The sequence below is a fragment of the Puntigrus tetrazona genome, chromosome 15 (genome assembly GCF_018831695.1).
Source record: "Puntigrus tetrazona isolate hp1 chromosome 15, ASM1883169v1, whole genome shotgun sequence".
Classification (NCBI taxonomy): Eukaryota; Metazoa; Chordata; class Actinopteri; order Cypriniformes; family Cyprinidae; genus Puntigrus; species Puntigrus tetrazona.
In genome coordinates, this window is record NC_056713.1 from 10,131,644 (window position 1) to 10,143,865 (window position 12,222).

At 36.4% G+C, this 12,222-nt stretch overlaps 1 protein-coding gene across 2 annotated transcripts in view; it reads right to left on the minus strand.

Moving 5' to 3' along the window:
• hip1 (huntingtin interacting protein 1) overlaps positions 1–12,222 on the minus strand; it is a 41,685-nt gene that overhangs the window by 13,840 nt on the left and 15,623 nt on the right. For both annotated transcript variants that reach the window (XM_043258842.1, XM_043258843.1), the window contains exons 3-15: positions 11,477–11,619; positions 10,200–10,256; positions 7,192–7,272; positions 5,199–5,275; positions 5,035–5,096; positions 4,036–4,176; positions 3,490–3,547; positions 3,288–3,363; positions 2,798–2,941; positions 1,882–1,979; positions 1,703–1,775; positions 1,026–1,209; positions 135–223 (exon numbers count right to left, since the gene is read on the minus strand). In XM_043258842.1, coding sequence (XP_043114777.1) covers positions 135–223; positions 1,026–1,209; positions 1,703–1,775; positions 1,882–1,979; positions 2,798–2,941; positions 3,288–3,363; positions 3,490–3,547; positions 4,036–4,176; positions 5,035–5,096; positions 5,199–5,275; positions 7,192–7,272; positions 10,200–10,256; positions 11,477–11,619 — 1,283 coding nt within the window. The remainder of the gene's footprint in view (positions 1–134; positions 224–1,025; positions 1,210–1,702; positions 1,776–1,881; positions 1,980–2,797; positions 2,942–3,287; positions 3,364–3,489; positions 3,548–4,035; positions 4,177–5,034; positions 5,097–5,198; positions 5,276–7,191; positions 7,273–10,199; positions 10,257–11,476; positions 11,620–12,222) is intronic.

Here is a 12,222-nt window from a genome sequence, read left to right on the forward strand (position 1 = left end):
AACCCAGAAGCATATACATGAAGCAGCATTAAACGTGTTAGCGCATTGATACCATGTATTACTGCAATTATTTGACCAACAAAAATATGCATATATTCATCTGCAGTGTGTAAACTAAACAGTCATCAATTCACCTTCCTCAGCAGGTCAGCGTGGCTCTGGACTAGCTCTGTGTATTTCTCCTTTAACTTGGTGTAGCGTTGCTCATTAGCTTGTGCTTTTCCTACAAAAACAACAAAAAAAAAACGCAAAAATATCAAAAACGCAAGTCTTGACAAAACAGGAAAATGCAGGTTTACGCAGAAATGAACACACAAAAAAAAAAAAACTAACAGGCTAACAAAAGAATTAAAACAAGAATAATGAAAGAAATGAACAGCAAGACACTGTTCAGAGTGGATTAACTATTTTTAATGAAGTAAAATAAAAACCTTGGTTCACTTGATTTTACTGCAAAACACCTTTTGACAGAATTTCTAAAAAGACTGAAACAAAGTCGATGCTGTGTCAGCTCTATCGGATCCAACAGTAATATAATAACTGTTTTTATTACACAATCACTATTGTTTTTTTCTGTTATTACAGAATGTTCGATATAGACAGACCATTTATGTGTGTTTAACCTAAATCACAGCAGTGTCTATCTATGGCTGATGTAGGCAAACATAAATGAATGCTAGGCAATCATAGCAGTGGACAACAGTAGAAAATAATAAAAAAGGCAGTTCATGGCTATCGTGAAAAGTTAATATTCCATACAGAGCGAAATATGAGAATTTTTTTATCTGGAAAAAAATTCAAATAATTCTAATCCGGAAAAAAAAACCTGGTTGTCTTATATTCAAGCTCTAGACTTTGACATGTTAATAATACACCCACAGCTATAGGTGGCGCTAAATAGATGTGAAACGAGTGCGTCATGAAATACGTAATTTAGTTATTGTATTGCAAGTATTGTAATTATTTAATTTAAGTAAGAAATTCAAGGTACTTTGTTGTAAAATGTTCCAACAACAAGCTCTTACTCTCGATTTCGCTCAGGCTGCGCTGCTCTTTCTCGGTGTCCTCTTTGACCCTGCGTAGGTCGTCTAGCTCCGCCCTCAGGAACTCGCTCTCACCCAATGCCTGCTGCTTCAGGTGAGTCTGCTCCGCAAGCTCCGCCTCCAGCTCATTCACACGCCCTCGTAGTGCTTGACAAAGACGGCCACTCTGAGAAAGACCAAAAGAACGATTAGTGACTTGTATTTTCTCTTCTCTTCCACTGTACAGGACACATCCAAAAGTAATGTCTTACGCTGCAATTATTTGTCCAAAAATATATTAAATCACAGTAATATTGTGAACGATGTTTACAATTGTATTCATTTTGAGTCATTCATTCCTGTGATGGCAAAGCTGAATTTCCAGTAGCCATTACTCCAGTCTTCAGCGTCAAGTAATCCTTCAAAAATCATTCTAATATGCCCAATCGATGCTAAAGAAACATTTCTGATTATCGGTGTTTAAAAAAAAGTTGTGCTGCTTAATGTTTTTGTGGAAACCATGATACTTAATTTTTTTGATATATCTGAAATTGAACTCCTTTGTGGCATTACAAATGTACTTATTTACTTTTGATGAATTTAATGCATCCTTACTGAATGAAAATACAAATTTCATTAAAAAACAAACATTTGACCTCGTCTCGTTTCCCACTCTTTACCTCCAATCTGAAGGACTCCAGCTCCTCTTTCAGCGCCTGTAGCTCCGCTGTGAGCTGCTCAATCAAACGGTCTCTGAGATGAGAGACACATGCTCATGAGTGCCATGTTATCATTTCTTCTAATAAACTCAAAGAACTTCCTACAGCTTATATCCTCTAACAGCATTTCCGAGACTTACTTTTCATCTTTACGCATGCCGTTCTGACTGTTGAAGTTAAACGGGTCTGTAGCAGCTGAGGTGCCAAATAGGTCGTCGAACTTGCTATCCACAGCGCTCTAATGGAGAAAAAAAAAGCTAATACTTTATTTTGAGTCCACTTAAGACATTCTACTAACAGTAAATAACTTTGCAACTACATGCAGACTAGCAGTTGTTATAGCAGACTCTATTAGAGAATTAGTAAAACCTTCTAACACTTTTGGGTTCAAACTTTGCAGGTATGTGTCAACTTATTCTACTAACCCTATCAGGCTACAATTAGTTGACATTTAGTTACAAAGTTAGTTGTAGTTATCTAAATAAAGTGTAACAAAATGTTAAAAGTTAACTCGAGTTAAAAGAAGAGCATACAGAGAGTTTTGTATAATGAGAGTGTGTGTTTGAGTGTGTGTGTGTGAGTGAGAGAGAGTGTGTGTGTGTGTGTGAGTGAATGAGTGAGTGAGTGAGTGAGTGTGCGAGTGAGTGAGTGAGTGTGCGCGAGTGAGTGAGTGTGCGCGAGTGAGTGAGTGTGCGCGAGTGAGTGAGTGTGCGCAGTGAGTGAGTGTGTGCGTGAGTGAGTGTGCGTGAGTGAGTGAGTGTGCGTGAGTGTGCGAGTGAGTGTGCGAGTGAGTGTGAGTGAGTGAGTGAGTGTGCGTGAGTGTGTGTGTGAGTGCGTGAGTGAGTGCGCGTGAGTGAGTGAATGAGTGAGCGAGCGAGCGAGTGAGTGTGTGTGTGTGTGTGAGTGTGTGTGTGTGTGTGTGTGTGTGCGAGTGAGTGTGTGTGTGTGTGTGTGTGTGTGTGTGTGTGTGTGTGCGAGTGAGTGTGCGTGAGTGTGCGAGTGAGCGAGTGAGCGAGTGAGTGAGTGAGCGAGTGAGTGAGTGAGCGAGTGTCTTACAGGTAAAGGTGGGATGTCTGTGTCCACCAGGTCTTCTGTCTCTACTACATGTTCACTCTCAGGGGAAGAAGACTCCACCGGAATCACCACCACTGGACTGATGTGTTCGGAGAGGGCTGACGCCCGCAGGAAGTTTGGCGGATTCTGGAGACAATTGGAGAGATATATGAAGAAAGGAAACCACTGGAATGCATTTAATCCGAAACACTGAGAAAACACATAACTCCACCCTACCCTAGTAAAAAAAATAAACCAAAAAAAAAAAAAAAAAAACTCACTTCGCCTTTTATTTTAATTTAAAATGTCACGCAAATTGAAGGAAAATATGATGTTTTATAGTGCAGCCTGCAGTATCTTCGTGGAGTCCAGGCGAAAAATCCTGACACTAAAAAACTAGGCAGCATGTAAATGAGTTACATAATTTCTTTCCACTAGCTGTATTTTGGGACTCAGGTCAGGCAGGAATCTGTTTGGTATGCAGGAGTCTCACCTCAGGAAGTTGTGGGATCTGAATCAGTCTCTTGAAATACTGCAGGTTACTGGAGCGGTAGAACAGACTCTTCAGCCTGGAGAGAGAGAAGCGGAGTGAAAGGAAAAGATAGAGAGAGTGAGAAATGTCAAAAGAATAAAACGGTGGCAGACTGTGTGACTCATGGCAGCTGCTCGGACTGGATAGTGACAGACAGACTCACTTCTTAAACTGCTCCTGGAAGCGATCCCTGTGGCCCTGCAGAGTATCCGCTGGCAGACCTGGAAGACGAGAAAGCGCAAGACTGAGAGCTCGCGCTAGTTTACATTCTATTTTGATTACATTTTATTATAATAGCCAAAGGAACACCACCACATACAGAACAAATATAACTTCCGTACTAAAATATACAAGTGAAATAATACAAAAATGTAATGTTTAGTACAATATTTGATTTTTTTTAATCCCCCTCAGATTCCAGACTGAATTGTTGCATCTCGGCCAAATATTTCAGATGATCTCAATTTTGAAAAAAAATCAGCGCTCATGCACACTAGATGATTTTCAAATCTCAACCGATTTAAGAACTATGGGAGACCACAGCCATGAAGACAGTTTCGGCTTAAGGTTCTCTAGTGTGCAGCCAGTTTAAGCAAAAAAATAAATAAATAAAATACTTATTTGGTCCACTTTTGTCTGCAGTCCTTTTAGTAGCCTTTGCTATTCCTTTGTGTGTATGTCAAGAGAGAGATATGGTTTAGGAACTCACAGGAGTGGAGTTTGAAGAGCAGTTTGACCGTGTAGTCGTACAAATGACTAGAGTCCAGAATGACCTGGATAAGAGGAGCCAGACGACACTGACCGGCTGCCGTCACCGACACGGAGCGAGACATATCCAACGAGCTGAACACTGACAAGAATAAAACACACACACACACTAAAAACTCTCTCAGACTCTAACACAAAATTATAAACTATTATTCTAAATTATTAGCATCAACTGTGCACATAAACAATGGATCATTTATATTAGCATTTCTAATAATAATACTTTTTACAGAAACATTTATGAAATTATAACATGCATTATATCTAAATAATACATCCAATATTTTTTGACATTTGATTTGTATGTAAATGTATATAGCGTATCATTTTTACTAAAATGCACGCATGCATTTCTTTGTAATAGGCTTTTTTTTAACATAGGTTTCCCATACTACCTAAAAACGCATGTTTGAAATGCTCTAAATAGCTTCGAGTCGTAAATGGCAAGTTGTATTCTTTTATTGTATGAATGCCTCTTTCACACCAATCCCTTCAGCATGCTGTTTTTCTCAATCTATCCCTCTCACTGCCCACTTCCTCATTCACATTCATCCCCACACTCCCTCCGTCCGTCTCTCTGGTGATCAGTGATGCAGGCTCCTGTGAGACCCCGTCTTCTCGGCACACAGAGAGGTGTGGTTTCCTGTGCCAGGGAGCTGTGTTTCAGCCAACAATACTCGCATTAACTTCTCCCCAACGCTTCCAGCACAGATCTATCAGCAGAAACATCTATCCCGATCGAGATATTGCCTGTTTTTTTTCCCACTCCATTATGCAGATTAGCTGCTCTTCACTGCGAGATTGATTTCCAGAGATTCCAGCCTTTCTCCGTTCGAGCTGTATTTGTCTGTCTGCAATCTACTTCGAAAACAGCCCATTTAAAATGACCCGTCAATGGCCCTTCCGGTGCTCAAACCCCTGCGGCCCACCTTAAACTTACCGCCTAAGAAAAGGTTCAGCTCGCACTCCAAGTAATCAAACATCTCCACCGTCAACTGGAAGCTACACGTGTCGAGAGGAGAGGACGCATGATTAAGTCCCGTCCCACAAACACAAGGAGCAATTATAGAACCAAAGCTTGCGGAAAACAAAAGCAATACTCACAAATTATTGACGTCGTTCTCACCCGCCTCATCAAGCTGTCTGTTTGACATTTGAAGGTTGCCAGGGAAACGGGGATTCTGGGAAAGCGAGAGGGGTAAATTTTATACTTGTGAGAGTCTGACAGCACAGCCTTTTAAAATACTTATGAAATGGCCAGACAAATGCAATTTTCTTTCCTGTATTGACGCATTTCATATTGACACAGGGAGCAGGGCCAAAACATATCAAATAGCTTGTCTGGGTTTAAAAAAAAAAAAAAATAAAAAAATAAAAAAATAATAATAATAATTCTAACAAACCAAAAAACAAATTAAAATTAATGAATAAAACAAATTAAAATTATATTTATCTTCTTAGATTTAAACAAGACAATATAATATATATTATATTATATATATATACACACACACATATATATATATTACACATATATATATATATATATATATATATATATATACACACATATATACATATATATATATATACACACATATATATATACATATATATATATACACACATATATATATACACATATATATATACACACATATATATACATATATATATATACACACACATATATACATATATATATATACACACACATATACACACACACAATAATATAAAAGTGTATATATATATATATATATATATATATATATATATATATATATATATATATATATATATATATATATATATATATATATATATATATATATATATATATATATATACACACTTTTATATTATTGTCAAAATTGGAGCGTTAACTAATTACATGATTAATTTTTTCAGATTAATGCGTTAAACATTTAATGCAATTAACGCAGGGGCCAGCCCATACACAAATGCTGATTCTTGTCACTTTTTCTCTTCATAAGAAGTGCATTTTTACGACCACATGAGCTGGGAGACGTTTCAGACGTGTACTTCACAACAAACACTCGTCAAGTGCGACATACCAGTGCTCGCTGCAGTCTGTATCCACTCATTTCAAAGTGAGAAATAAACTACGTGCATGCAACGTCTTAGTTCATGCATGTCAGTCATGAAGCTACCAAATTAAAGCTGCCTTAAAGCCGTGCAAGCATGCAATATATTTGATAAAAGTCACATTTAAGCACTCGTCTCTGAATTGGTTTTGAGAACGGTCCTGGAGCAGGCCAGCATTGCCTCACACATCTAACATGCCCGATTTAACTCGTCAGCTCATTAACAGAGACTTTAAGAACTGAAGTGGGTCAGAAAAGGTAAGATGAGTTGAGATTAAACAAGATTTGTGTCAGATTAATTAACCAAAAGGACAAAGAGAAGAAAAAATAATCAAAAGGAAAAAGAGCTTACAGCTTTAAGGATTAATGTGTCTGATAACGATCTCAATTTCTGTATATTTCTGCTGAAGTGCACAAGGGCCTTCAGTCACATAAAGATGCCATTATACAAATATTAAAAATGTCCTCTCTTTATGTTGTTTGTACATTAATAAAAAGATTATATATGAAATTATTGACATTTGAAATAAAATAATGTATATTAATGTAAAATGTGATTTTAGATATTTATTAATACTGTATAAACAATAGATAAAAATAAAGATCTTTTTATTATATATTCTTCGATATATTGCACAAATTGATGTATTTGTATGTTTGTACATATTAATATATTCATATTTAAATATTTATTGTATGTATTTGTTATTTTGCATATTTGTATTGGTTTTGCTTATGTTATTTCGTTTATTTATGGGGTCATAAAATAACTAGCGTTTGCAAAAAGGTGGAGGACATTTCCAGGACATTTGGGAAACCTTCCAGCCTTCTCAAGTATTCTAGGGAAAGTTTTCGGAAATTTACTGGATGTTATGCACCCCTTTGCAACCCTAAAAATATCTGAATGAAGTCCGGAAAGAGAGATCCGAGGAGGAGCGCTAGAAGATGGATGTTCTGCTGAAATCTCCTTCAAGGCCTCAATCACTCACTTTGATGTGAAACTCCATTTTGGTGATGAGCAGTTTGAGGTAGATGCTGCACAACTTGCCGTAGCCTTCACTCAGATGACCCTGGGAAGAGAAGAGAGCAGCGTGAGAAAAGCAGTGAACGCTTCAAAAGGAAATGTCGTTTCCTTTCCGAAAAAATCCTCTTCTCATTCTCAGCTCATGAGTATGAGTCACTGTGGGCAGATTGAGGTCATGTTTGGTGTTTGTTAACATGTTTGGTGCACACACATAATAGGACCAGCTGCGAGTCAAGTTAATGAGCTCATTCTTTCACTTCCTGTTCCCTTCGCTGCTTACTGTGACATCACGACAGGAAGGGGAAATAGTTGCACACAGGAAATGAGTCTAACCCTCCAGCTCGTAATCGGCGAACACTCAGAGGGATGCAGCTAAAGGTCTTTCCAGTAAACAAAAGCTGCAATTCAGCATGATCCATCTGACCCTTCCAGTTAGACAGTGATACACCACTGATCGTAAACTGCATTAGAAACACTTGCATTTCTGACAATGATGCTAAAGTCAACACGAAAGAGCATTCACAAGCCACCGCCAGGGCAGATCGAATCATGGAAATAAATCCAAACTTGCAATATGGTTCGGTCGATTATCAAATTGCAAAGGCAGAGATTAAAATGAAAATATACAGACTGAGTTTCAGAGTGAAGTGGAGTGGTTTTTTTATATAAGCGTGAGGAGCTCACGAATCAGTATCTCACTTAAAATCTATTGCTCCACAAAATCTATTGTCAAAATAAAAGTTTGGTTTAACTTTAAGAAACTGATGTAATTATAAAAGTCCAAAAAAAAGTAAAACTATTTCCAAAATCAATCCAATAAAATAGAATAAGAAGAAAAAGACGATAAAATAAATGATTTGATTGTTAAAATTTATTAAAACCATTAAAATGTAATCCAGAAAATTAATGGAAACTGTGTTAGTTTAATTATTAAAATTACGAGACATTTATAACAATTAAAAAGCAGTATAAAAACTTTTCAAATGGAAAAAAGAAAATTGGGAAAAAAATAAAATAAGATTTTTATGGCTCTAGCCCAGGGGTCAGCTGCATGTGGATCCATCTCTCTGCGGTGGCTCTCTGTAGCGTAGATGTACAATAATGAAGGTGTCCACCCAACTTATATAAAAATAATACAATAATAAAAATCTTCCCCTTTTCTCAGTAAAGTGTGTTCACGTAGACGTTTTGATTTATTTTGGTTTCTAGATTTAAAAGAGAAAAGGTGGTAACAGTTTTAAAACGATTTGAGCATCACACAGAGCACTGAACACTCATTCAAATTTAAATATGGTATTCAAACAGGTAAAGCTGATATAGCAAGATATAGGAGGAAAAAAAAAAATATATATATATATATATATATATATATATATATATATATATATATATATATATATATATATATATATATATATTGTTGTATATGGGGCATCATGGAGCAGTTATTAATTTCCGCACATTAAAATCACATATTGAAAGTGTGTTAGCTTTTTACTTTCACTTCTACGATTTGAGATCATTTCCACACATTTCACAAGATCAGATGTTTGTTGTTGGTGCTCAGGATCTGTAAATCATTACATCACGTCCTGTCGATCATCTATCCTTACCTCTCCGTTTATGTGATAAGGGAACTTTTATGTACTGTAATATAAAAGGCAACTGCTAGCAAGCTAACTATGCCCCTTTTCCGACTCCAAATTATTTATTTTCCGTGCCTTTTTCCGAATACAGATTCGCTATTTGTTCACACCCCTAAACCACAACAGATGAAACGTGAAGACCATACAGTGGTAACTGACAGAATAATTACACGCCAGACACTATAGAATACATGCTCTGTCTTATTCTGTGATAAAAACTGAAAAAGTGTCTGTAGTATCTAGACTGATTATACAATACATAAAACTGTCATTATTAAAATTATTCCTTATTGCCCAGCAGTGCATTTTATTTCTTAACCAATTAAAAGAGATAAGAAAGGTTTTTGTTTCTCAGTTTACAAGCATACATAATAATAATAATAATAATATCATCATCTTCATCACTACATTTGACATTTCTTTCCCCCTCACTTCTAAAATGGTCGCTACTCCCCTGCCCTGTAGCATAACTGAATATAAAACTTTAGCTATATGCTCTTTTATTATTTATTCAATATTTTGTGGCTCCTCATGAATTTTATTTGCTGTGAAAGGGGGCAAAAAAGGCTTTAACACTGAAGGTTGCAGACCCCGGCCCTAGACATTACAAAAAAAATTTGTTTCATACTTTTAGCAGTAATAATAATAATACTAATAATAATAATAATAATAATAATAATAACCAGCATCATCATATACTAATACATAATCACAAAATATTCAGCTAAATTGTGCAGTCAACTGTGAGATGCTTTGTTGATAAAAAAAAAAAATAAATAAAAAAATATTCTCCCCAAATCTGTAATTTAACCGCTGCGATATTGTGCATAAACACCCATTTAACCAATTATATTAACTGTATGTATACTGTTTTAGATGTATACTGTATATAACTGTTTGACTGATATATTTACAAAGCAAAATAAAGATAACAGTAGTTGACCACTGTGCTGCACGGCAAATAAAAATGCTAGATAAAAAGACCGAAAAGAATAATCAGGGATGTTTGCCTGGTACACTCATAACAAGGCAAGCTCTGTAAGCGTTCGTCCAGAGTCACAAACACACGCTCACGTCATCGTATGCTAATTACAGATCATCTCAGTGCTGAGGTTAGTCAGTGTCTGACTCACGCACAGAACGCCAAGCTATTCAGCTGTCAATCGGCAGTAACGAAATGACTAGCTGACAGTTTCCACAATGAGATGAAAACTCGAGGGAACTCGACAGGGGCCTCGTTCAATACGCCAGCGTTATATTGAGCCGGCCTCCGATTTAGTGGAGAATCGTTAAAACCTGCAGCCGCGACTTGCATTGGCACGCTTACCCACATCCTGCTCATGTCGTTCAGGTCAGCCTTGTGCCGCATCGAGTCCTTGATGACCTGAGGTGACGGAGAGAGACAGAGGAAGAGCTGAGACGCCATTCTACAAACAACATGAACTAAAATAAGATCATCTCAAAAGATACAATTTAAAAATACACCATTTTACCCTCAAAAATAAAAATAAATACCTCACTTTACATTAAAATACATAAAAAAAATATATACCACATATTCTCTTTAATTATCTTCCAATAAGACCTCAAAACACACAATATTAACTTCAAACTAAATAAAGAAAATTAAGGAAAATAGTGCTGTCACATTAATCAAATCTTGTTGGCATAATATATGTGTGTACTGTGTATATTTATGGTGTATATACGCACACATACACAGATATATTTGGAAAATATTAACATTGCTAGATTAGAAATATTTTAATCTTAAATTCATACATGTATGCGTACGCATTTATGCAGACATAATAAATATACACAGTATACACATATTATGTAAATCTTTATTTTGGATGCAATTAATTGTGCTAAAAACTAAAAAAAAAATACTTCATATGATCCTCAAATAAAAGATACCTCAAAATAAAACGGCAAAATATGATTCTCTTTAAAGTTAAATGAAATAAAATACATGCAAGATTTAAAATTGCATCCATGTTTAACTAAAAGATACCCAATCCTATAATAATGTACTCAAAATAAATAAAATAAAAAAATAATTTAATTAGTTAAAAAGTTAAGATTTACATATTAAAAAAAGCAGCGTGTTTCATGGCTAATTTAATAGAGTATAAGCATAGCACACAAAATCTGGGCGAAATAGTCTTTTTAATTAAATTTATCATTTTCAGTATAGACAATTTCGGAATGAAATATGACAGTGTATTTAGGACTAATGAATTTTGCCAAAAGGTATCACAGATGGATGCATAATGCTGTTGTCTACCTTTTTGAACAGATTTTGCGTAATGAGTGTGCCTATAATGCCTTAAAATCCTGTCTAAGCTGACAGCTGATTAGGTTTTTGGAACAGGGCTTGCGAGAGTTTGCTCAATATGGATCTCACACACACACACACATACACACACAGACACACATCATGTGCCACTGATGCATGCTGCGTTTACTACGGGGGGCTGTGTGTGAGAAAAACAAACTAATTAAATGGAGAGTCAGATATCCACTAACCAAGAGATTAAGAGAGAGAGAGTGAGAGGTGGAAACAGACGTGTAAGAGATAATCCGGCTGTATATACTCACGTTTGGATGGCCGTCCCTCAGCAGCTTGTGGAAGACGTGGCAAAATTTCCAACAGAGCACTGCATTGCTGGAGAGGGGCAGGCGGTTGACAGCAAGCCAGAACGTGTGAGCCCCCTTCTCATGATGCGTGCCCAATATGCAGGGTGAGGACGGCTGTCAAGGACAAAACTGAGGGGTGTGGGATTTAAACTCTGCTTCTCTGGGAAGTCAGCATCTTTATCCAGGTACTCCAGACACCCGATCCAGTACTGGAGCAAAGAAGCACTGATGTGCAGCTACATAGAGATTCACATACACCATATGGACACAAGTACTGGGATACACACTTCTAGTTACCAGGTTTGACTACTATAGTCATGAGTACAATTCTTAAAGGAATAGTTCACCCCAAAACTCAATATTTCTGTTACAAAAACCCATCGATCTTCTTCAGAAGACACGTGTTAACCCCCAAGAAGCGTACAGGTTATGAAATCAGATATGATTTTTGGAGCTTCAAAATAATGGCTGCTATCCACAAGCATTACAAAGCTTTAAAAAAATATATATATACACCTAGGATGGCTTGGGGGTGAGTAAATTATGGGTGAACTATTCCTTTAATGTTTGAACATTTTGGGATGATTATGTTATGGAGCGATGCTGATAAAGTCACTAAAACTAAATATTGGCAGAATAATCAGTATGTGTACCACTGGTATGAACAACACAACACAAAAGCTGAATTCAGATACCTCTAAATACCT